This window comes from Protopterus annectens, chromosome 9.part0, assembly GCF_019279795.1.
Source record: "Protopterus annectens isolate FY-2018-M chromosome 9.part0, PAN1.0, whole genome shotgun sequence".
Classification (NCBI taxonomy): Eukaryota; Metazoa; Chordata; order Ceratodontiformes; family Protopteridae; genus Protopterus; species Protopterus annectens.
This window is the reverse complement of record NC_056743.1, coordinates 977700830-977728080: the sequence shown is the minus strand read 5'-3', so window position 1 is coordinate 977728080 and position 27251 is coordinate 977700830. Positions and strand designations below refer to the sequence as shown.

The following is a 27251-nucleotide window of genomic DNA, read 5'->3' as shown; positions in this document are numbered from 1 at the left end:
ATCCATTTATCTACGCTATATTTAGAACAATTCAAGGAAGATGACTTACATATGAACAAATACAATTTATTTCATAATACTGTTATTTTGTGAGTGATATACGAACCTCTCATATTTGCTCTATGACTGTTTATTATATAAGAACGATTTGAATGTTTATGAGTTTTTGTGTAGTCATTAATATTTAAATTCATGATGGCTAGTAGAACATGCCATTAAAAACCTTATAGACCAGAATCAATTTACCGCTAAACTATCAGTAATGACTGGTAAACAAACTTAATTTTTTACATCTATCTTTGTAATATAAATTTGGGAAAGATCTGATACTTTTGGTAAATCTTTTTTGTACCGATTCTATCCTATTCAACTGAGTTTCATTTTAGATAGTAAAGACATTATTATACCTCAAAATGGGTCTAAAAATGTTTTGTGTAAAGGTACCAATTGTAAATTACCTCTTACTGTAACATTTCTCAGTCATTTTCCAACCCGTTTGTTAGCATTTGAGACCTGTCTGAGAGATCTTCTGGGTTCAGTTGAAATGGTACCTGGTGGACTATGCTTAAAGCCAGTAAAACCTGCTTTTTCAGCCACATCCAAAATATAATTTGTTTTGATAACTGTGTCTCCAGAAATGTAGAAGAAATAAATGCCTTATTGTTAACAAACCATACTAGCTGTTAGCATTATTTACATTTTAAAGTTTAATTTATGATTCAGAAATATCCACAAAGTTAGGCAGATATTATATTACTGAGGCAGAAAACTTTCTTCAGTGTTAAAAGCACAAATCCTTTTATATCCACCCTGCAAAAATACCTACTTAGATATGTTCTGTTTGTTAAATGTGTGCATTTATTCATAGGTAAGTAGTAGTCAATCAGTCTGCAGACTATTACAAGCCGGGATAATTACTCATATTCAAACATTCTGTTTAGATTCAAAGAGGACATTACAAGATAGGCTAGGGGAAATGTGTGGCTGCACATCCAGCTATCTAGGTTAACACTGAAGGTTGCAAGAGTGCTGCTCTACTTGAGATTCAGTGGAAGTGTGTTCCAGAGGCGGGGGATACATTGGATATGAGCCTACTGAATCAGTGTTTCTTACTTGTCTCTTGATAAAGGTTTATTTTCTATAACTGGATATTTGAGGAACCATTTGTTTTGAGAAGGAACAGGACATCAAAAAGATTTGGACATTCATGGCTTGAAATGTTAGACACAGATCCCCATGGAAGCAACAATAAGAAACTGAGTACAGAGAGAGGACTGTCAGTCTGTGCTGATGGCAGACTTTTGAAGCCACTGATTTCGTTAATTAGGAATCATTAAGGTCTCTTAAGTTAAGAGATATGTTTAGAAAAGTACATGGCAAAACTGGCATTATATTTAATAATGGGTCTGATGAGCTAAGAGCAATGAGAAAATGAGACTTATTTGGATCTAGAGGAGATGCCTTTGGAGATTAGATAAGTCAGATAGAAGGCTTTCTGAATTATTGCAGAGACATAATAGTTACAGAAATAAGAAATTATCAACAAGAGTACCTAGCTCCTTTATAACAGCATTTGATCGGAGGGGTGAGCCACATTTATGATATGAGAAATGTTTTGTTAACCAGAATTAACTACTCTACATTTTTTCACATTTAATTTCAGATCGTTGTCCTTGCACCAATAGTTAACATGGTCTAACCCATGTTGGAGCAATTGTGAGCCATCTGTAAACTTAATTAGCTATAGGCCAGGAGTGTTGGCCTAAATATCTGAGTAACAGGTGGCAAATAGGAATGTTTCCATCATTGATCCATGTGGTAAACAAGTGGTAACTTTTTTTTTGCTTTCAGAAGTGACACTTGTGACTCTAACCACATAGGGTCTGTCAGACAACTAGTTATCTAGTCATTGCACAACATAAAGATTGACATTCAGAGTAACAATTCTAACATTAACGCCTGCATTGGGAATAATGTGAATGGCCTTAGCTACACCCAGATATGCTGTATGTACTGAATAATCACTATCCACTGCTTTGGTGAGGTTTTCAAAAGCATTAATAAGGTTAAAGTGGCAGGACCTTCCTCTGACAAAGCCAAATTGTTGGAGGTACAGGTTTAAGAGATTTTCATTGTCCGGATTAATGAGGTCTGAGATAATACAGTCATAGCTTAACATGTTAGGCTAGTGAGACTAATAGCTGTATAGTTACTAGAGTCTGTTGTAGAGCCACCCTTGTGCAGTGGCATTGCAATGGTGGCTGTTTTCCAGGCCTCAGAAATATAACCAGCAGAAAGGCTTAGATTACAGATACTAAATAGGGGTTCAAACAGGCAATATTTGTTACTTATAATCAGGCAACCTGGTATGTTTTCTGGGCCCACAGATGAGGTGCTCTTAGTTTTTGAGAGGGCTGAGAAAACTTATTACATAGTAATTAAGGGGTGTGTCTGGGACTGAGGAATAGCTGTAACTTTGGGTAGAATAAAATGTGCACTAAATATGTTAGCTAGGATATTAACTACTTCCTTTTGATCAGAGTGGGCACACTGAACATTGATGGGGTGTTATTTTTTAACTACCTGATACGGTTAAAGTAAGATGTGTAGTTATTTTGGGTTTAAATGGATATTTACATTCATATTCAGCTAATAGCTTCCTAATGATTCTCTTTGTTTCTTTACTAGTTTGCTTATGTGTGCTCTTAATTTATACAGAATGAGACTTCTTATAAGCATTAACTAACTTCTTTCTCTTGTTTATACAGGTATTCCACTATAGGGATTTGTTTTTAAATTCTACATTATATGTTGTACAGATAAAGAATACCTCATCAGTGCAACTACTTAAAGAGAAGTAGATGCTGGTTGTCAGCGAAATAGCAGTGTCTTTGGCAAGGGGATCAGTCAGAGACCAATTACTGCATAATTTCTTTAGATCATAAAGTAATTAAAGAAGGTTTGCTTTTGAGAAGTCCCTAAACACAGAGATATTTGCAGGGGAGGTGCCAGCAGTTTTAAAGAAAAAGAACACTAATTTATGACTTAATTTAACAAGAGAAGGTGATATATATATATATATATATATATATATATATATATATATATATATATATATCACCTTCTAAGTATTAACTAAATCTTGGAATTCGTTCCACTAAACCACCAGGACAACCAAATAATAAACTATAAAAACACGGGCAAAACCAAAGACTAATAAAGATAAATGAGACTGCATATATGAGCGCTTTTGCCCCAATTTATTTAAATAAATTGGTGCATCTGCGTATCTTGCAATAGTCACCTATAACAAGACTGCTTGGTTGGATCGATGCCTGCTTTTGGGATCAGCATCCATGACTTTGCAACTTCTTTGTGCTGTATGAGAGGTATGCTTAACTTGCTGAATGTGCTTTGTGCCTGTGCTCTGTTTTGGAGGTCTTTGAGGTTTAGGCAAGTTAATCTTTAGAATCTTAGCTTATGATGGATTGTTTATTGTGATGGCCTTGGTGAGGTGTGGTGTGTGGTGTACTGCTGACAGTTTTGGTGCCTAAGTTTACAGTGTGTGATATATTTGTCTCCAAGAACATTATATATGCACTTCTCTCGCACATTATGTTTCGCTGTTTGAGTAATAGATGATCATCAGACAGCATATCTAAATTCTTACACTGTCTCAAGATACCCATCTCAATCAGGCTCACTAGAGAAGTTTTGGGAAAATGCTAGTCCATGATACTGACAGGAATGACTTTGGGGGCCGGAGTAACTATAACTGCTTGGAGTTTGGTTTATTTAGTATAATGTTTGGGTGAACTTGCCACTGATTATTTAAAGTTCAATACAAAATACCTAGCCTGGAAACTTTCTTCTGCCACCGGCAAGAACCAGTAAACTAATTACAGGAAAAACTCACTAATTTAATACTAAAATCAGTGCAAGCAATATCAGTACACTCAGTAGTAAGCAGTTTTGTCAAATTTATTTTAGCCTTAAAGGTTAGGGGGAGAGACTTTGCAAAATGATACTTATGTGCTTATTTTCAACAGCAAATAAACAGGGAAAGGAATAGAATTATGCTGTCAACTTATCATAAAGGGTAGGCAACAACATATGCATTGGTTTAAGAACACAACTCCAACCTAGTGGGTAAGCGGGAAAACTAATTTGACCCTTAGCTCTGAGATGACTAACCCAGAACTGAATTAATGCAAACATTAGTCCTGAACTATCCTGGCATACACACAATGCATAAGAATGAAACTAGGGTTTCATAATCAACAGTTAGCCCACTTAAATAGCAAAATGGACTACAACTATGTACTGGAATTACTAATATAGCCTTAAACTCATTGGCTAAAATAGATGCAGACTTTTAAAATGAATTTAAAAACAGGTTAAGAAATGGAAAAAAAAAAACCATCTTTTGGTCTGGATGTCATGGAACTATTACAATTTAAAAGATTCCTAGCAAACAGCAGCTTTGGAATTCTTAGATCCTTAGCTCTGAGCTGACTAGTGTGGAACTGCTGATATGGAAAAGACTCCCCATTCCTGTAAAACAAAGCTCATTCCTGCTCATATTCAACAGCAACATGGATATATGGATAGGAGACAGAAAGTTTACCCTGGGACTGCCTCCTGTACTACTAACAGACAGAGGCAGCTCTTAAAAGCTTTATCCCAGCATGGGACTCTCACATTATCTATGTTATGGCATCACTCATTCCCATAGGGGTAATAGAGAATTATAGACCATGGGATGGGTAAAGGCAATCTTTAACCAAATGGGATAGGTTAATTCAAGCACAAAAAGGGAGACTGGCTTGGCTTAAAATGGCCCATAAGGGCAACCAGCCTACTACTTACCTATGAAACTATATAAAAAAAGTAGGGTTCTCAGAGGCATTATAGCCACTTGAAACATGACTTTCCAGACAAGACATCTCAGCTTGTAAAAAATTCAGTTATCTAAATGGAATGTAAGTAAGCTTCTATATGACTTAACTGTGACATCACGTAGTGACTGTTTTTCTAACTGGTGGTTTAGTATGAAGAATGTGTCTCAGACATATTTTCTGGGAAGGAAACTCAGTAAAGATGAATATTCCTTGGCTTGTAAAGCACTGATATAACATTAACATGAGCCCAAAGAGTTAATTACTTGTACTAGAATTAGACTGTGCATGATCCAAAATCTGATGTACAAAGATGGATAATAATTTGTACGCATCTTAAATTACCAAATAGCTAACTTCTTCCACTTTTTGTGCAGTATTTCTTTGTGGAAAGCCTACACTATGGCAAAAGCATTGATGAAAATTCTGAAACACTATAAAATAAGTGATTTATATCTTCTCACACAGAGGTTGGAAACACAGAAATCAGTGGTTGGATAATGGCAAAACACGTTTTTAGAAGATCTGAGCTTTCTGGTAATGTACAGAGTATAATCAGAGGTAATTACATGTTTTTTGGGGAATTTTCTGGAGTAATAATCATCCTCTTACCCCTGCAGGGCCTTCTGGATGACAGTTTGCGGGAGATGCATAATGAAAGTAACTTATTCATTGTAGCCCAAAACAGCTTCAAAGAAAGAATGAGATTCTGTGCTTCTAGACTAGTTATGAAATAGCTTTGCACGGAGCCGGAATGGAATACGTTGTGCAGAGTTATGAAAGCTTTGAAGAGTTTGCTAAGTTTTCTGACACAAGCCACTCAGTCAAAACAGCCTCTGTACATCTGTGATAGCTTGTCTGTCACGCCTGATAGTCAGGAAGCCTAATGCCACCTAGTGTACTCTCTTAGTGCCACTGTGCAGGCGACAGGGGAGTAAGCTGCCCTCTTCATTAATTAATTGGGTTTATCTTAAAGAACTAAGTTCTAGATAATTGCATCTGCTATAGAATCAACAGTCAATAATTGTGAAGCTTCATCTATGCAAGTGTGCCTGTATTTACTTTGACCAATCATCAGTTTTCATCTGATATTATTGGATGAGGCAGGACTGCAACCTTTTTGAATCTCTACTGTTCTATAATCATGTAACGGTGGCCATTCAAGGCTTGGAACAAACGCATACTTTAAGAAAAAAATCTAAGATACTACTGCTCCAAAATAATTGGCTCAGAAAACACTGTTCAAAGATACTCTCTAGAGAAGGATATGGCATTTAATTGAGGTTGGACCTAAATGGGAAAACATGGAGGCAGGAAATCTGATAAGAGGAATAGAAAAAAACATCCAAAGTTCCTATGCAAAGAAAAGTATGAGGAAGACAGAATAATGATGCTACCAGTAGGCTTGACATGTCTTATAAAGGAGAATGTGCTTCACTCTGTGAGTGCCAAAAGGACAGACTGGCCTTATCTAGAGCACTGACTAGCCATTCTTTGGCAGGAAAAACTTCATTTGACTAGTATCCAGAAGAGCTGCAATGAAATGAACAGTCTGTGGAGAAAGGGAAAATAAGTTGCTGTACTAGGGTTTGTCAAGGATGTAAAAAGACAGAAGCAAAGCTTCCCCCAGTCATGGAATGTTCTTTGTGCCGCTAACAAGTTTAAGGATCACCCATGTGGCATCATAAGGCAGCTTCTGAGCCTATTCTTTAGAGAACTGCCTTGATACAGAGTACGGGTCACTGTCAGAAAAAGGGTTCACAACATGGTCCACTCCCATATTTGTAAGGCCTTCTTGCACAGGGGGCAAGGTTTGACTCCTTTCTTCTTTTATCTACCAAACCAAGGTGTATGAGAGAGTGTTGAAGTGCTTGCAAGCTAAGGAGTACTGCTGTTATCTCCAACGCATTTACATGCAGTTTGGCTTTATGTTGTGATCATAGTCTTTGGGCTGTTGTCACCTGACAAAGCCTGCCTGCCTGGGGTTCATATGTCCATGGTGATGGTTATTATGGGAATGGGAAAGACAAAGTAGTTGCCTACAGTAAGAGTGAGTAAGACTGTGCATATGCATACACCAGCTGAGATAAGACTTGCAAGCTTGGGAAATCTTGATCTGAAATAAGAAACCATTTGAGATTTGAGACCAGTGCATTTCTTTCATGTGGAATCTGGCGTGGGTGACTCAGAAATAGTGGCTGCCATCAGTCTTAGTGCTTTTTGGCATAAGTGTGCTGGAATTGAGGTTTTGTGGATGATCTCACCCATTGTTCTGTGGAGAGACAGAATTCTTTCTTAAGCTAAACTGACTGTGTGTTTGACTGTGTCCAAGTTGCACCAAATAAGCATCAGATTCTGGGAAAGCTTGAACTGTGGCTTTACAGTGTCCACTATAATGTCAAGGAATAAGAACATAATCTGTAAAGTTTTCTGCAGATATTCTACCATTCGTTTGGCTCATTGCGAGTTGTCTGGGTATGAAATGATATGTGTTTCCTGCAGCCTCTGCTATGCTGTCACCATGGCCATCCATTTGGTGAGCAGCAGGGAGGTTGTGATGAAACCGACCAAGCAGAAGAGTCCTGAACTAGCAATATTTGATTCCTACACTGATGCACAGAAACCTCCTCAGCTTCTTAGCTATTTTGATGCATAAGTAAGCATCTTGGAGGTCTAGAAAGCACGTGCAATCACACTTGGCTTGGCAATGGTGCATCACCTACTCAGACACTATCCAGATTTGGGATGAAATGATTCAGGCCATTTAAATCTAACACTTGTCAGAGATATTTTTTCATAACCAAAATGAATCTTGAATAGTATCCAGAATTTACTGATCAGGTAGGACTTACTGAATGCTTTTATTTTTGGGAGGCTGATGACCGCTTCTTTAGCCACTTTTCATTTACAGGATGAGATGTTTGCTAGTGAAAGGGACAGCAGCCTAGGTAGAATATAAAGGGGGGGGGGGGTTGAAGACTTAAAGTCCTTATTTATTTGTCCTGTGTGATGATACACCATGCAGTTGAATGATGGGTAATTTACCTCTGATTACTTCTAGAATAGGACAGGTAGGAAAGCTATCAGAGATTCATTACAATGGCCCAGCAGAAGGGAAGTCTCAAAACCCAAGACTCTTTTGACTGTTTATGCCTCTGGGCAGATGTCCATTTATAGGTTCATAGGTGTGTACTAGGCTAATGGCCCTGGGTCCTTTACAAGCCTAGCCCATAGAAGTGTCTTGGAATTGTGCCGCCCGTCGTTAGTTCCCAGTGCCTCTATCAAGTAGAGCCACTGGAGTGATCCCTGGAGTGAACTTCCTATTTTCCATCCACTCATCAAGATTTCTCTTGAAGAGGGCTAGTGAGGTGCTCTGCTTGACATGTATGGGAAGTCTATTCCAGAGCATGGTTGTCTCTGGGTTATGAACCTGTCCCTCCAGCATGTTTTGTTGATTGTGGAAATGAGGTTGAAGTCTCTCGAGTATGTGGTGGGGAGGGATTGGGATTTCTTTAGATGTAGCATTTCTAACAGAGCTGGGTCAGACATGGCTTTGTAAGTCAAGCAGAGATCGCCTCTTAGTAGACGATATGAGATAGAGAATAGCTGGAGTTTTTTTGAGTCTGTCTGTGTAGGACTTTGAGTCTGTCTGTGTAGGAAAGGAACTATGGCCCTGTTGCGCCCCCCCCCCCCCGACTGCGGTTTCTCCTTCTGCTGGGATACAAGCTTGAACGTCTTGTGCTTAGGACTCTTTTGGTTCATAGAAAAGGTTCTCTGTGGTGCCTGGAAGTTGCATTCCATTGCAGTGTGATACTTTGCCATCTTCCTTGCTCTCTTGGAGCTTCTCTCTAACTTGTGGACTGAAACGCTTGAAGGCATTTATAAAGGATGCCTAAAAATTCTTTGTAAAATTTATCATGTACAGACATATGAGGCAGTGAACCACAATGCTTGTGCCTCTTGTTTTTGCTGATCTATCCATAGCATTCTTTGTAAGATACATGGATTCACTGGACAATATCACCATGGTTGATAGTTGGGAAATCAGCTGTCTTGATGCACTCCTAACCCTTGGGTAACCATTCCAGTGACTTGTGAATTCATCTGCAAGATTTTGCTAGAACCTTGTCATATGTGACAAATAATGGAGATCCGTAGGCAAAATGTGGAAGATATCTGCACTCTCTACCCAAAATGAGCTGCATTTTGAGATTCTTTGATTGGATAGGCTTGATCACAGAACTTTGAGGGGTTGGTTTCCTCATAAGGGCAGCCATAGCAATGATGGAATCCATAATAGCTGCCTTTGGCTGGAATTTTATAGTTCAGAGGTAGTTGAAGTATGTGTTCTGGGTTATCTCATGATCTAGGCAACCACATCTAGGTCTTTCCAAGCTTCCTGGATAGACATGACAACCATTTTATCCTCTGGAGAAACCTTCCTGGAAGGTAAGAAGGAAGAAAAGAACCCTCTATGGAGATAAGAGGGTGTGAGATGGTCAATCTCCCTTCTTTCTCATTAGCTCAAGAAATCACCCAAATGTAAGATAATTATGAGGGGAGGAAGAAATCACTTTCATCCCCATTATCGGCATCTGGCATGGCAGGCTCTAGAAGATACTCAAGATGCTTCCTCTTATGTCTACGTTTCCTGGGGATTCCTGAGGGGGAATTGTCCAATGAGTAGGAATCATAAAGAGAGCCAGATATGTAACTGTGTGTAGACTTACTGCTGAAATGTTGTTGCATCAGGTCAGTTCCTAAAAAAACTAGAGGCTTTAAGGACTTCAGCAATAACACAAAACAGCAAATGGAGTACTAACTAGGTCCCTGATGCCAACAGGTCAATTGAAACTGATACCACTGTCAAAAGCTCAAAGGCAAATGACATCAAAGGCTGAATCAACACCATTGGGCTTGGTGCTAATCCTAACTTTGAGTCTCTGATCCAGGGTTCAAGTTGCTGACTCCAGGTATCGGAAGTGAAAAAATCATTAGCATATGTAAGTATGTGGGGACAATTTGCAACAAAGTTATGGCCAATGTTTGACATACAAAGATGAAGGCACTGATCTCATTAGACATATGCCCAACATAGCTGTATCTGTCAACAAATGCAGCAACTGAGAAGGGAGGTTACTGGTTTCTTGTATAAACTTTAAAACTGCCTCTGGGAAAAGGGTTGATGAAAAAAAAAAAAAAAAAAAAAAGCTAAGGTAGAAGTATGTACACCAGAATCTGTCTGTCCTGGAAGCAGAAGGAGATGGGCTTGGTCTTCACCTGGTCCTGTAACAAAGCTACCATCATCTTGGAGGTGTCAAAGTCCACCACTAGCATTCAGTAAGAAGAAAACAAATGGCTGGATCTAAAGATGAGAGGCCTGGAGGAAGTTAGCTGAATAGCTCCATATCAGAGTGGGAAAACATACAGTGTCTGGGAACTGAGGAGACAAGCTGACTGAACTGACTGAGCTGGTGCTGAGTCAGAAATGACCATGGATATATTCCCTGTAAAAGAAGAAGATTCTTTATGGTCTCTAGAATGCTTTCTGACAATGGGAGATCTGGAGTCAGAATCAATCTGGCAAACTTTCTCTCTCAGTTTATCCTTAGGCTATTGAAATTTATTCAGCTTTGAAGGAAAGGATCATGTTTTCTAGTTCTATTCTTATCTAGTAATCCCTTTGATACTTCTTTGTTGCAGTAGTGACTTAAAGTCCTCTTATCAAATTCACACAAACTCTTGTGTTGCACTACTGAATGCTCAGTCCTTAAACAAATTACACAAAGTGTACAGAAGCACTGCGCGGTGGCTTGTGAATGCACAATGCATCCTGTACATTTTTAAAACTAGTATTCGCCATAGTTACATAAACAATTCTAAAAATAATTGCTATACAACTCATTGGCCAAACAATGTTAGTCAAATGTATTAGCCTAACAAAATATCCACTAATAAGGAAAACAAAAGGAAACAGGAGGAAAGAAAAGGCATAGAACTGTAGAATAAGGAATAAACTGATTTCTAGGACATCAACCTAAGAAAAAACTAATAAATAAACAAAAAAATGCCATTAGGTAACAAGAAGGAAGGGTATAATCTGAATGCAGGACATTTCACAGGAATACTAATCATTTCAGACCAAAGGCAGTTCAAAACTATCAAACAGTATGGGAACATTTTCAGTGCTTTGAACTTTTCAAGTGATAAAGGAAAGTTGGAGTCTAATTTGCACAAAGAATTATGGGAGGATGGGAAGAGTTACAGTTTGGGAAAGTTTCACTTGCTGGGCTGATCTGAGCTTTCAGCTAAGCCTTATAGGTTAAAGATGATGGACGAGATCATCTCAGGTCCTATGCACTTACTTTTTTGATCTTTTATAGACAGAAAGGGATCCAAAGCAAAAGTTATTATCAAGACTGAAACAAACCCAAATGACACTTGATACTGTATTTTTTTTCTGGAGGGGTAGTCGTTACTAGAATTGTCAATTGTCATTTTATGCAGTACCATTATGATGGATTCAGATTAAATACATGATCAAGCCTAAATTAATGATAAATTAATATTTGCTTATTCATTGCTGGTTTGCTGACTTACAGACATTTCTAAGTATGTTTTAGAATGCAGAGTTTGTGACATGTAGCTGCCTCAGACAGCTTCTGAAGCAAGAATGAGTGTTGAGAGCAAAGCAGCCTTGTGTTTTTGGTGTAAATGATCAGCTACTCAGGACGTATTCATTCCAAATTGAGGAGACCATCAGCATGGTTTTCAGCTATGGTTGGTTATATATGAAGGAAAAATATTCTGACACTGGAATCCTGTACTATTAAATGGGAGAAACAGAAAACAGACTGTAAATGATTCCTTACAGTGCTGTTACTATCAAGTTTTGGAATACAGGAAAAACAAAAATGTAAACAGGACAAAGCTTGGAGCACTAAAAGAAAGGTGGTGGGAATGTCTTTGAAGCAAAGCAAATGTATTATTTCATATGTATAAATGTCAGGTAATATGGTTAATTTAAATATTACTATGAAGGCTCCTATGGTCAAACATTATTGTTAGCATTAAGTTTAACAGATCTCACTACAATAACATGTCATTTTTTTTCCATCACTAAGTATTTTCCTTCTTTTTAACCCAAATTCTAAAGTCACACACATAACAAAGGGTTGTTTAATTATCTTTCACTCTTTTTCTTATGACTGTCAGTCACTCTGTACATCATTTCTGACCTTCCATGAAATATTGCTGTATTTCTTTTCAAAGAATTGCCAAAATTCCATTGACAACTATGCATCAAACACTTTTCCTTTCCACAGAGTGTATTCTCTAGTTAAGGGAATGGTCCCCATACTTCTACTTATTATGTCATTAACACTAAAAAGAGGTCAGATAATTAAGTGTAACATTCATGAATGCTGGCAGGTTAGAGTACAACTGCCTAGAGCTATGAATCAGGAGGGGAGTTAAATGATGGAAAATCTTTTCAGCTGAAGATGAAAAGCACGTTCTTGCATTTCTTTTTTAGCTGAAGTAATTTTTCTTGCATTTAAAGTGCATAATAATAGCAGTAAATACTACAAATTCAGTACCATAATTAAGCCACAACCAAACAAAAGAAATGCATGTGGTCAGGCTTTTAAGCTTTACTGATTTAATGGGACAAGGCAGTCCCCATAGGCTAGCACTTTATGTGTGATTAGCACAAAACTTGAGAATCAGTGTTAGAATTAGTGAGTTAAAAACTAAGAAGTTTATTTCCATCTGTGGCATTTATAACCTAATCATCTTCTTCAGTATACGCCACATTTTGGCTAACTGAAAAACCATGAAACTCACTTTAGGAAGTCATCTCCTTAGATCATTTTACCTATTGCATTTGAAAGTTTCTTGGCAAGGAAAACACAAACAAAGCAAGTATGTGCAGTTTGTTTGTTTTTTCACACTCACTGGGGTCATAAAGTTATTCAGAATCAGAACACAAAGCTCTACTGTTGTGTACTGACATTTGCAGCTGCATTATTTCTATCCCCCTGGGCTTTCTGTTGTCTGAGGATGAAGACTCTTGATAACCACTGAAAGCAACTTCACTAATTAGCTGAAGTTTGCAAACCAGGACATATGATACTCTGTCTGACTCGGGCAAGAAGGTGGGTGGGAAACAGGGCATGAAACTCACAAAGCTCCACTTTTTAAAAATGATATATTATCTCACCTATTTCTTTACAGTTCTGCAAGCACTTTATAGAGTCAATGCAAATCAGTCATTGACACTTTTACTGAGGATTTTCAAACTTAACAATATTCTCAATGTTTCCCATTTAAGTAATCTGAGCTGAAATTATACAGGTGAGACAATTATTTTTATCAGTTGTGCCCTCATGGTGCATTAAAGGTAAAAAGCATTGTTATAAGAAAATAATATAACATCAGGATATTTGCCCCATGAGGGTACTCAGGGTTAGAAAAAAAGTAAAAATAGCAATAATCTGTTATTGTAATGCTGGCAAGTTTGGACTGTATACAACTTTTAGACAAGATAAAAAGGGTATATATAATATATATATATTTTTTTTCAGTTTCTGCCCATAGTGTTCTTTTAGGTCCATTGCCAGTGAGTGGGAGAGGGTACCACTCACTCATAGTTTCATGGTCTTAACAAAAGCAAGCAAACAGGCCACTTTTTGTTGAAACAAGAAAGAAAGAAAGAGAGGCCATGAAAGTGTTTTTATCAACTTGCAACTAACAAAATATAGAAGACGTTGCTGAAAGTATTTGATACCAAACATACTGAAAGGAAATACTGCTTTAGATTACTGCATTTTAAATTAATGAACAAGAGGTGACAAATTAGAAAGGATGGGTTTGAATAGGTAGTATTCTGGAAGTACACAGCACATTTTGGGAAGGAGAAGCTTGGCTGAAAAACAATCGTATAAGTATGCGTATGTGTCAGTCAAACCATTTTTGGCAAGAATAATTGATTTTTTGCATTCTTTTTGCCCCTGTGCCTGCTGGCCAGTTTACATCCATCACCTAAAAGGAAAGGCCCAGATTTTTGCTGAACTGGTAGTTAATGACACCACATATGCTGAGACTGTGGACATTGCTAACCTGTTAGCCAACAGGTTCTGTAAAAACTTCACTCACCTGTCCCCACCACACTTACTCCAAGACATCCCTACCACCTGTCCTCTACCTTGCATCTCTAAAGAGCAGGTCATGAATGCCCTCTCTAAGGTCAAAAAGACAGCATCCATGGGACCTGATAACATCCCAGGTTGTGTCCTACATGGGCTCAAACAAGAATTAGCAATGCCATTGGGTACTCTTTTCAATCATAGTCTAAGCACTGGCTTCATCTCAGCTGAATAGTAAAAGGCCACCATTATCCCCTTGCACAAAGGTAGTGCTTCCACTGACTATAGACCTATTAGGCTGACTAGCCTTATATACAAGGCCATGTTGAGAATTGTCATGGACCTTATCAACAAAGATATTGGTAACCTTCAAAAACTTGACCTTACTCAATTTGGATTTTTCAAAGGGAGAACATGCCTGTTAAACCTGGTAGACTTCTTCAAGACAGTCACTAAGGTCCTTGATGAGGGGAAATGTGTGCATACAGCCTACCTACACATAGCCAATGCTTTTGACACTGCCCCCCCCCTCCCATAACTGACAAACTCACCCAGCTAGGTATCAACCTGTATATCATTAGATGGGTTGCTAACTGGCTCACTGATAGAACCCATATAATTAAATAGGGGAATCCACCTCCAACATCAGACCTATAACCAATGTGTTCCACATGGATCAGTCCTGGGACCTCTATTGTTTGCAATCTATTTCTCCAAAGTGCAAACTAAAACTAAAGGTCTATGGCTAACAAAGTTTGCTGATGACTGCAAACTGGGAGTGGTCATAGAATCTCCAAATTATGTCAACATCTTACAAGAGGGTCTTACACAAACAAATGACTGGTGCCTAAGTCATGGCCTTAAACTCAATACAAACAAATGTATTATCATCCCTTTCGGTAAGAGTGATGTCCCTGCTAACCACCATATCAATAACAACACCCTAAGTACGCACTCAGTGGTGTGGGACCTGGGCACACAGGTTGACAGTGACCTTACATTTGATCACCATGTCTCCACAGTGGTAAGAAGGGCATTCTATATAGCTCATTTCATAAGTAAGGGCATTGCCTCCAGAAAAAAAGAAGTTATAACCTCCCTGTAATCTTCCCTCATCAGGCCAATAATTCAGTATAATGCCCCTATTGGTATGTACCTTTCCAAGCACCTGCAGCAATTAGAGAGACCACAAAGGTTCCTCACAAGGAAAATTCAAGGTCTTCAGCATCTGTCTTATGAGGATCGACTGAAATCACTGTCATTTTATTCTGTTTCATACAGACTACTCAGAGGTGATCGATGCCTTGCATATAGAGCAATCTTTGACCCTGTTTATTGGAAATGCTGCATATCCGTAAATCAAATGGTCCACAAGTTACTTGCTCTAATGGCCTTAACCTGGTATGTGACATTAGCAGACTTTGCTGGAGGGACATATTTGTTTCCCTGAGGTTATCACACCTTTGGAACAGACTCCTGCTTCATGTCAAGCAGAGCACCTCATTGGCCCTCTTCAAATGGAATCTGGACAATTGGCTGGGTAACCATAAATTCTCCCCAAGGGTTCCACCTATGTCTCTCTTGGACAGAGGTGATAGGTACTGATCGTGGAAATAAGGGTAAAACTTGGCTAGGCTTGTAAGGGCCCTAGGGTCATTAGCCTAGTAACCTCCTATGATCCTATGACCATGAAACCTTTTCCCAACTGGAGGGGACTGTCACCCAGGAGATGTAAGGGTTGCTTTATCGCAGTCGTCTGCAGACTACCTGCCTTCTCTATAGCTTAGTTGTCCACCAAATGGCTTGCCAGAACCACTCTGTAGGCCACCCTAACTGGTTGCTTGTGGGCCCTCAGGAGGAACCCAACATTGCCATCTACCCCCCTGCAGCGTCTAGGCACATTAAATGGCTGGCAATGTTACAAGCCACCACTAAACCTCTGGACAACCAATGGGTCCACAATAAAGCCCTCATTCACTTCGATAGTCAGGCATTTTTTTTTTGTTAAGCCCTAATGCCAAACCAGGTGGTGAGACCGGCACTGCATCCCCACAGTGTACTTAATGCTCTTCCTGATGTGCAGATGCCCCCATGTAGACACCCTCTGAAAGCTACCATTTCTGGTCTGGGCATCCAAGTTGGTCTCATAATGATCAATAGCCAACAACAGGGCTTGGTTTGCTGGGAGCAATGGCTGACTGAGAACCACCTTCCCTGGAAGCAGTTGAGCCAGCAGATGCCACTCACTCTCAGTCCCCACCGCAGATCCTCCAGTGCTCACTTTGTTACTTGAACTCAGATCATTAAGCTTCTAGTCAGCACTTCTTTCCTCTGCAACAAAGAGTCTTTGCTAAAATAATTCATAAGCTATTCTAATTGCTTGGAGTGATGTAGAGGCATTATTACTACATGGCAGATCAATATATGATTAAAACAGGTACTCTTTCCGTTTGTAGTGACACATGTCCTTTAATGTGTAAATAAACAGGAATATACCTAATACACTGATTCAACATGGGGATGATGGTACGTTTTAGTTCCTTTATAAACAGCTGTTTGCTTAGGCTTGTGAATATGCTACCCAAAATAGATTAAATATTGCAGGAGTTTGATAGTGTGGAATTCTGGAAACCCTGTTGTTTGGGCTTTACGGGATAACTTGTTATATATGTTTCGATGGCTTTGGACTTCAGGACTAATGAAGTATGTGATTTATTTGTTTTACATTTTGCAGCCTTTACTTTTCTCTGGGGACTGAATGGGGCTAGGTAATAAAATTGTTGATTTTACTCTATTAATAAATTGGAATTGAAAGGAAAGTTGATTGCATGAGTATTAAAAACATATTATTACTTACAACTGTTTCATCTTCTAGCTTCATTCCAGTTATTGTACAGACATCAAAAAATAATTAGAATTTGAACAGCCGGTAGTTTACTTCCTAGAGAGTGAGGAATATTACCAGCTATGTACAACTAGAGACACAAAAGAAGAACATTATGGGCCATATCTGAAATGTTATGGTGCAGGAGATTCCATCTCATGGTGCTACACATATATTATACCTATTTTAACAAGCCACCCACTTTAAAATGTGGCCTTTGCTGGACTGTAACACCATTAGTTTGATATCAAACGCTAGGACTAAATGGGGAAGATCCACGACAACAACAATAACAGACACAAAGCAACATTTTCAGTTTCATGATCACTTGTCCACTGAATTACACATTCAAATTTCCAAAAGTCTTCATATGCCATCGTATTCATATACTGCACCTGCTGATTTTCCATGAAAAGGTCACTGACCATCCGAGATACTTGCAATGCATCTATATAATGCTAGGTGTGATAAACACTGTTGTAGAGAATCCTATTTAAGTTCACTGCTGCTTATGTTCCCAACCACATGTTTTCAGGTGTAAACTGACACAGTGAGGCTGAGATGTCGGAAGCAACACTCTTCTTCTTCCCCTCCTCTTTCTCAGGAAATGGAACTCCATATGTACTTAACATCAGGCAAAGAGAATGTGGTCAGAATGATGAGGAGCAACTAAATTAGAATGAATGTTGTGTCTTGGACTCAGCTGGTTCTGATGCTTATGTATGTGTAGAGGTGCATATGCATATGTCTATGTGTTTGCCTGCATGGGATATCAAAGTCTGCTGTTTGTGATAGCAGAGAGCAATCACTGGCCAGTGGAAAGGAGACCCTGAGTATTTTACAGTCTAACCATTCATCTGAAACCAAAATACATTTTCTGGTACTTGGTGGTATAAGCATGCTAGTGCAAGCAGTCAGCATTTTCAGAAGTAACTTGTATGTCCTCTTCTCTCTGATTGAGTATGTGTGTACAATGGATTCAGCTGATGGCTGGGTCAGCAAAGCTAGCATTAGATGTGAGTAGCAGTGTTGTGAAGGGTGAAACAGCAGAGGCATTAATACTGTATGACCATTCCTTACCTTAGGGATACTCCTGCTGCACCAGCCGAGCTGCTTTACTTTGACCAGTCATATCCCATAATGTGGTACAAGGGGGGCTAGATGCATGTGCCATTTTTGTAAGGAAAGTGATGGAATTGTAGAAGTGGGCAGTGAAGCTGCACAGCTGGTGGAAGTTTGAGGTTTCATGAACATGTGAGGTACAGTAAAAATGGTATTACAATGATATGCACACGTGTTACCATGCATGCTTTGTAGGACACATACCGGTTAGTATAAAGCATGCAGCATGCCTATGTTATATTAATTATCAAGCAGAACAGACAATATACACATTACTGATGTTCCAGGTTCTTTTTATTGACTTGTCAATAAGCTGTCTTTCTTATCATAAAATCTGAAACCAGATAATGCACTGTGACTTACAGTACACCTGGAAGAAAACAATGCTCTATAAGGAGTACACCGCCCTCTAGCAGAAACAGGAACACTCCAACAAAAGTGTATTTTTCTATTAGAAACAGAACGAGATTAGAAGGTAAAAACTGTAAAATAAATGGACACACTCTTTCTTTACTTCAGAAAGTTACTCTTTGATAGTAACCCGCTGGTCAGGAGACAACTGGGTTATACATTTCTGTCATTGGTCTAATTTATCACATTTTAAACTGTTTTCTGTTTAACCATCAGACAAGGCTGTAGATTGATATACAGTTGCACTGTCATTAAAAATAGAGAAAAAGATATAATCTGGGAAGTCAACAAAGTACCTGGAATACCAGTTGCTGTCCTCCTAGCAAGTATATAAAATCTGTGCAACAGAAAAACAGGCAATGCAGACATAGCACATGGAGTGGGTTTAGAACATGTGACTTACTAATACTAAAAAACCAACTACCAGAAGTGAGGAAAGCACAGCAGTCCAACAGAAGAAGTAAGAATCATGAACAGGATGTGCTTTTATGCTGTTATAATTTAGATTTTTTTATATTGTCACATTTCAATGACTTTGTAGTCTGTTAAACAATTTGCTTTCCTCCAGTAAAGAGTATCTCTGCTTCTCGACAGTAGTGTGACCCTGGGTTAAACTTAGTGGCCTTTCTGGTGCAGATGGCCATCTGTAATGTGAGAGTGGAGCTCAGGTAACTGGAAGGCACCTTAGCTTCGTATTTGAGAATACAAAGCTAAACATTTGGGGGTCAGATTTGAATCTTGTGATCATTACATCTTTCTGTGCTTAGTCTTAGTTTAAAATCTAGCTAGGTTTCAAGATATTTCTCTCTAATTCACCCAAAACAGGTGCTCAAAACTATGTGGGGACTGATAAAATATATAACTAATTTTCCTGTTTACATACTGTCTTTGCCCAACTCTTGGTACAAGAAGTAATGGTAGCAATATACACTGTAGAAAAACAACATGGAAACAATTATAGTTTATTGAAGTAGCACCGTTTCCCCAGCCTGCATTTTAGGGGTTAGAATTCTGAGAAAAGCTCCCATCTTCAGTTGATTACTTAGTCACATGTCCTATCCTAACCTGTACTATTTTCTGATGGAATTCATTCTGACCTTTTTCCCTTTTCCATTCCTGATCCATGTGTACTACCTCCCGATGATTACTGCCGAGCAGTGGCAATTAACAATTATACCTTCTGTAATTAGGTAAGTACAAAGCAACAATGAATGATAAATTGTTCTACAGATTTTAAATCCAATATGGTGACTCAGAATGCCATTATAGTGACAGCCAGCCTACTTCGGTGTTAGTAGAATGGGCTGACCAACACAAGGAAGCAGCTCACATTAAAAACATGACAATCATTACTCGGATGGCAAAATGGCTGAAGTTTCAGCCACAGCACTGCTGACAGACTCAGGAACAAACCAGGCACATGGTATGGTTGTCTTGGAAGGGAATGTCTGATGGCCTTTTAATAACATTATTGTCCCATAAGATGGGCGACACTGTTTGTTCAGCATAGATATTCCCTGGCAGAGGCCAGAATACTTCCATTATCTGTCTCCTTCAAATCCCAAGGGAAAGATGGATGTTTGGCTTCTACTAAAAGACCAGTGGAGTGTTGCAGATAGTTGTGGCTGGGGCAGGTTCAATGGTCAGTAAATAAATATTATTTGCTAGGTAAACAACCAGTTTAATGACATGTAAAATGTAGCAAATTCTTAGCTGATATAAGTAAATCAAATAAAGTACTAATCAACACCAGCACATAGAAACCACTGTAATACTTGTTACAGTGACCTCTTACTATGCTGCATAGAATCTGCCTGTTATTAGGAAGATATCTTTATTGTAGGATGATGTAATCCTGTCTTCCCTTCCTGAATTAAAAAAAAGAAATGTATTCTCACCTGGAAGGTGCCTCTAAGCTTGAATGTTTTTTTACTTAGGCCATTGGCAGTGTTGTTTCCTGAGCATCCACTCAACCAGCAATGATTTTGTACCTTTAAAAAAATTAATATCTGTCCAATAAAAGAGAAGCAGGAATAACTCTGCATAAGTAGGTACACAGAGACATAAAAGGTTTGTTTGCAGGATTAAAGGGGGGAGAATCTACAGCACAATCACTAGCCAAGTAAAATAACTGAAAAAGTAAGTAAAATTCACCACAGAAATGTACAAGCTCACACTAACGGACGCCATGGATGGCAGCAGTTACAAACCTAAGTAGCTATGAAGAGCTATATCATCGATGATGTCAGACCCTGACCCTTCTTTCTTGGGCTCCAGGGTTTTATAGACCAGTTGGTCGGGGTCCGAACTATCAATATTCGTCATAAATAACAAACCTGTATTTTTAAAATGAGAAAAAAGGCAATATTAGAGTTAATGCAATTAAATCTTAAAAGGCAGAAAGAATCAATGGACAAAGAATTGCTAGGCAAAACTGAGAAGATTCATATATACTGTACCTGTATTCATTCTGGGTCACCCATATTTTTTTTATGTCCAAAATGTTATTCATTTTTAATTACTCTTTTTGTCTGTTAAATATTGGAATGGAAAATGAAAAGCGTACCATCTTTTTAGCAAGAATAAGCAAACTAAAAAAATAATTCCTTTCCCTGGATGGCATATCATCACTAACGAAAAAACAGGTCTTTCATTCTCAGCTTTTGTTTGCCATGCATTCTTTGTCCAGTTGTTCCTCCTGCCTGTCCATCATTCACATTACCGTACCAAAGTAGCTGTGTGCTTTCACAGGGATTAATCTGGGGTCCTGCAGCTTCTCATCTCCTGCCTCATAAGGCCCATCATCAAAACTACTCAGACTCACTTCGGAAAACGACTGGTTAAACAATTCCACTCGAACGTTACCTGAAAGTCAAGAATCAGTGAGTGCATGAACGGGCCCCTTTAGTGTCTTCAGGGATCATGTGGACAATGCTAGATTTATAATTCATTTGTTTCACATCCTTAGCACTCTACTGTCTTAGCAGTTCTACTATTGTGTGCAGCACAAATCTATTCCTTAAGAGCTAAGCTTCACTGTTATATCCCTTCCATTTAATTATGTGTGAGAGAAAAACTTTTCCCATGTGGTAACACTTTCTTTTAACTTTTATTATACATTTTGTGAAAAAAATATAAATAGACCTAATGTTGCTCTTACTTCACATAGATAATTTGCCTTTCTGAAAATGTTCACGTTTTGGAAAAATATATTTATTGACATTTATTTATCAGAAAAATATGACTAGGAAAGGTGCCAATTTTTGGTGTGGCCTGGGGAGAAAAGCTCTAAGAATGTTACAGTATACAGTGACAATGCATATACAAAGAAACAAAAGCCCAAATGCTGCTACAACATTACACGATAATACAGATAAAGTTATCCAAACCTCTGACACCACTGATCCCTGTAATACTCTCACTCCTTATCAGCTCAATGACTCCTTTTCACTAAAACCAGTTCCTAAAACTACATTAAAAATCTTCTCCTCAAACTAAAACCTTGCTCTGCATCCGCAGATAACCTACCTGCACTGTATGGTAAGGCTGCAGCTCACTCTATTGCTTATCCCATTTCCATTCTCATAAACTGCTCAGTAAAGGAATCTACTGTTCACTCACTATGGAAACAATTCTATACTTTACCACTTCACAACGGCAGAAACTCTACTGAACTAGCCAATTAACGCCTATAGCAATACTGTCTCCTCTACCCATAATCCTTGAGAAATGTGTACATAAACAAATCCTTGACTATCTCATCTAACAAAATCTACTCTCATCTACACAACATGGTTTTTGGCCACACCACAGTACCACAACAGCCTCATTTCCTTCACAAACTCTATCTTCCAAGCCAGAGACAATAACAAGCTGGTTTCCTGTCTCTTTCTTGCTCTTCCTAAAGCTTTTGATACTGACTCTCACCCTATTCTTCTTTCTAAACTCTCTCAGCTCAATCTTTCCTCTCCTACTATTTCCTGGTTTCAAAGCTACCCTTCCAACAGACAAGTTGTTAAACGGCTGTCTTCCCTTTCCCCCCTCCTCCCCATTAAGATGGGAGCCCCTCAAGGATCAATACTTGGTCCCTTACTTTTTAATATTTTCATAAATCACTTCTACACTTCCTGCCCACAATCATCCCTAATAAAGTATGCAGATGACTCCACAGTCATCACCACCTCCAATACCCTCCCTGACCTATATACCCTTACACAAAAGTCTTTCAACCTTATTGAAACATGGCTCTCAAATAACCAACTCTTACTCAACCCCAAAAAGAACTTCGACATTTCCTCCCCAAACCATTGTTTCAACACAAATCTACATTCACCATTACATCCCTAAACAACACAATCATTAAGGCTGAAACCTATACTAGTCTTCTTGCACCACTATAGATGACCAACTAAAGTCTGACCTACATGTATTCTACTGTATTAAGAAAACTGATCACGAATTAGGTCTGCTGTACAGAAATAAAACGTTTCTAACTATTGAGTCACAAGAGACACTTGTCCATGCATACCTCCTTCCTAACCTTTTCTATAGTTCTAAAATGCTAACTAACCTACAATCTAATCTCCTCTCAAAGCTTGAAACCACCTACAATAACGTAGCTAGATTCACACACAGTAACCTACCAAGGTCACATCGCTGTTTTGCGCTTACGTCTTTAAACTGGTTAGAATTCCCGCACCATCTCCAACTTTCCCAGCTTACCATCATTTATCCCATTGTGCACAAACCCTGCTCCTGCCCTAACATCTCCACTTTAGTCTCCCTCTATAGCCCTCCTCAAACTCTAAGGAGCAATGATCACTATCTCCTACGAATCTACAAGCACAAGAGCTCTTTTGGACGAAAAAATGTATAGCTATTTACCAGCCTTCTCATGGAACAAACTTCCAATGTTCTACAAAAAGTAAATTAGACTCGTGACTTCAAAAAACTCTAAAAGATTAATTAATTACTACATGGACATGTCATTGTAAATGTCCTATTTCAACTCTCTACCCCTTCCATAATCCAACTTTCACTCTCTTCCGTAATCCAACTTTTACTCCCTTCTTATTAAGCTTTTGTATTTCTTCTTAAATATCATCCTATCTGCTTCTTCTTAGCCCAGCTCTCCCTGTATTCTTCGCCACTATACTCCTTACCTAACCTTCCTCACTAACTTTATCTTCTGTTCCACTTATTATTTACCTAACTCTCCTATATTCCTATTTCCCCTACCTTACATCCCATCAAAACTTACATGCTTAATCTCCAACTCGATTAGATGTTGTCTTCTCCTAATTAACTCTATTAACAGTACCTCTTCCTTGCACTCTATTTAACAAATGCTGTTCAATTCCCCTCCTTGAACCTCTGGTTTTACCAAAAATCAATGTAAAATAGTTGTGTGTAACATTCTGTTATATCTTTACAATTCTGCATATAGCATTAATATTTCTACTATTGTACCGTACCAGTAATTGTGATCTCTGTATTAATGTATTACATCTGTTATGTCTGCATATACTATTTATGCATTCTACTACTGTATCTTACTAAATATTGTAATGTAATAACTTGTACTGTGGAGCTTTTCTCCCTGGGCCTCTGCTGAAAAAGGGCTTTTGCTCATTCGGGCTATCCCGGTTAAAAAATGTCAAATAAATAATAAATACATTTTGGAATCATGGCTAGGCTTAAAAAGGTGGTACACACCTATGAACCTATGCTTGAACCAGTGTTCTATTAGTCTGTCAACAAGCATGTGCATTTGTCTTTTCATTTTTTGTGACTATCTGATGGGATCATACTGATCTGTTGGGCACTGGATCATCAAAAACAGAGTCTGTTGAAACTAAAATAACCAAAGTAACAAATAATGTCATAACTATCATACTATACTGTACTTGATCAATGTTGGTATATATTCAATTGTAAAAGGTACTTTTTTGCAGGAGACTAAACCCCTGATGTGAAGGTTTTGTTTCTACAGCATTGACATTTAAATATATTAAATCTGGGGTTGCACCACCTTGGAGAAGAGGGAAAAACATGAGTTTTCCTTTTACACTGGGGTGGTATGATACTGACATTAGTATATTTAGAGGCAAGGTTGTGGGACAAACCTACTACATTGGGTGTTCCCCTGCAAAAACAGTTCTATCAAATATATTAGAGGACGTGTTCAATAATCAAAAATACTATTTCAGTGGTCAATTCTAGCAGTACTCAACACTCTAGCTATGACAGACTGTTTTTTGACAATCAGGAACCTGGCAACTTATTCAATTTCCCTGTCTGACATCTATTCAAGCGCGTATTTCTGACATTCAGTAGATTCCCAAATTTTTCCTTGATTTGGCCACTTATTTCGGACATATAATGAGGTTTCCCTATCAATCATCTATTTGACCAAGTATATAGAGAAAGAAATTATTTGCATATTAAAAATACCTATTTGTCAATCCATTCCAATGGCCTAGTTGATCTTTGCAAGCCTTTCTTAAGCCACTCTCTCTGCCCTTCTTTCAGCCTGTCGACCAACAACACTATATATCTGTCAGTTCAGGTACTTAACCATTCTCTATCTTCCAATTCACATGCCATCATTTATCTGTTTGTCTAACTATAGCTAACTATCTTCAAACAAATTACTACTTTTACAGAGGTGCTAACAATCATCATACAGCCAGCTAGCCTTTTAAAGTCACAAATGAATCGCTCACTTTCTGAAGAACCTTTGAAGTTTGCTATAAACTCCTTAAAAAGTGTCTTGTTTTTGTATTTCATTTTATTGCTAAGAATGACCCCCTAAATACTTTATGGAGCCAAAAATATTGAGTACAACATCATGAAAGACCAAACCCACAATGCCTTACTACTTAAATTAATGTACAGGCTACTACATTTCCATACTAAATACATCAACAGTTTCTTACTTTCTAGAAAGACAATATGTCATCCAGGTCTTAAAATTAAAACACTTTGCATTAACATTAACATTAACATGCATGATGATGTAATAATGAAACTACAATGTAAATAAGAAGCTGCTGTTCCAAAGAAGTAAGCTTACCCAGAATTCTGTGCAGAGGTATGTAAATCATTGGCCAGCACCTACCATAATATAATTTGTGTAAGTGTGCTGAAAGAGAAAAACTAAGTAGATAATGAAATTAAAAAATATATATGCTATAACTTTAATTTTTTTCCAAATTATTTGCAACTTTAACATGAGGTGTATAACTGGAAATCAAACTGTAACACAAAGATGCTTCAGAAAGTGAGCAATGCACTTTAATATGGAGGGAAACACTGTGTTTCAGTGAACAGGAACAAAGAGAGGAATACATATATCCATTTGCCATTCTTCCTGCCCAGGAACTTGCTATGGTGACAAAATGACAGTCTACATTAAAGAATAAATAAATAAATATAAATAAAAGACCTGCTAGACTGAAGTTTGTTGTTTAAATGTTAAATGTGCAATATGCATGCCACATAACATGTTTTCCAATTATCTATTATGTTTAAGAAAAAGTGCAGCTGTACTCCTCTCATTACATGCATATGGATCACATATTTGTAGTGGAACATGAATTAATCCAGTACTGCTACTGTGTGGGCTCACCCCTCCAGTTGTAAGTGCCCGGTGCTCCAAACAGAATATAGTGGTTATCGGAAGTGAAGCTCACTGCTGAACCCTGCTGACAAAACCCAAAGTGGTCATGCCCTTGGGCTCTTCCTTCACAGAACTTCCAGTCGCCACCATCCAGGTCATCACGGATTGTTAAGTCATCACTAAGTACATAACATCGCCCAATTACATCCCGTGTTTCTGATGACTGATTCACACGTTGCCTGGCCTCATACAGATGTGCACATGCCTGAAATCAGAAATCAGAAAAAATTTGCTGGATACAATGACAGATGACAGAGTACAAATAATCAACAAAAGTAGTGCTGCATAAGATCATGGTGTGTTACATCTCATGGACAACAGATGCTGGGCTTGGCATGAATATTATCTTCTGCATAAAGACCCTGGCTAACTGATATAAAATTCCCTTCAAATCTGTAGCCAAAAACATCCCTGTAGCCACTTGTTCTGACTGCAACACCAGCATTCTTTGCATTAAGTAGCAAGCAGTGAATAACAGAAAAGTAAACACTGCTTCATACAATTGGAGTTCCTAAGTAACACTGCTTAGATAATGAGTGATTCTGTGTGGGAAGACATCTTAGGGAATAAAGCAAGATAAACAAGAAAAAGTAATGCCTTTCTAAATGTCATGCTTGGTTTGTCATATATCAAAAGGAGACTTTCTGGCATTCTTGTTGCAGCTCCTTCTCCACTCGAGGAGATAAATTGACTTTGGATGACTTTCCATTCTACCATCAAAATACACAACATGCGCAAACCTTTTGACACAATTGCTGGTTTGAGGGAATAAAAAACAATACAGAAGTGAAACTAGGTAACTGAGTAATGCAGTAACAGAGCTGTTATATGTATCAGATACATGATTTTTCAGGATAGGGAACAACATATGTTACCCAGCTTTACTGCTACTAAACCATGACGACAATAACAGTTTACCATCTCTGCCTACTAAACATATGGACAGCTGATAACAGACCCCCAGACAACATGCAGTTATTGCCAAAACTGGCCTAATCAAAACTTAGACTCTAAGCGCAAGTAATAATTCCTAAAACTTAAAGCAATCCTTGCTTTATGTTTAGTATTTTACATATGGACTGGTGCATTTTGGGTCAGGATAATATTTA

At 38.2% G+C, this 27251-nt stretch overlaps 1 protein-coding gene across 4 annotated transcripts in view; it reads right to left on the bottom strand.

The window, feature by feature from the left end:
• Window positions 1-27251, bottom strand: part of ITGA7 (integrin subunit alpha 7) — an 849563-nt gene that overhangs the window by 294627 nt on the left and 527685 nt on the right. For 2 of the 4 annotated variants that reach the window (XM_044083727.1, XM_044083729.1), the window contains exons 4-5: window positions 26092-26347; window positions 21189-21326 (exon numbers count right to left, since the gene is read on the bottom strand). In XM_044083727.1, the coding sequence (XP_043939662.1) occupies window positions 21189-21326; window positions 26092-26347 (394 nt within the window). Of the gene's footprint in view, window positions 1-20671; window positions 20798-21188; window positions 21327-26091; window positions 26348-27251 lie in introns of all 4 variants that reach the window. The other 2 variants (XM_044083728.1, XM_044083730.1) reach the window with 1 other exon arrangement.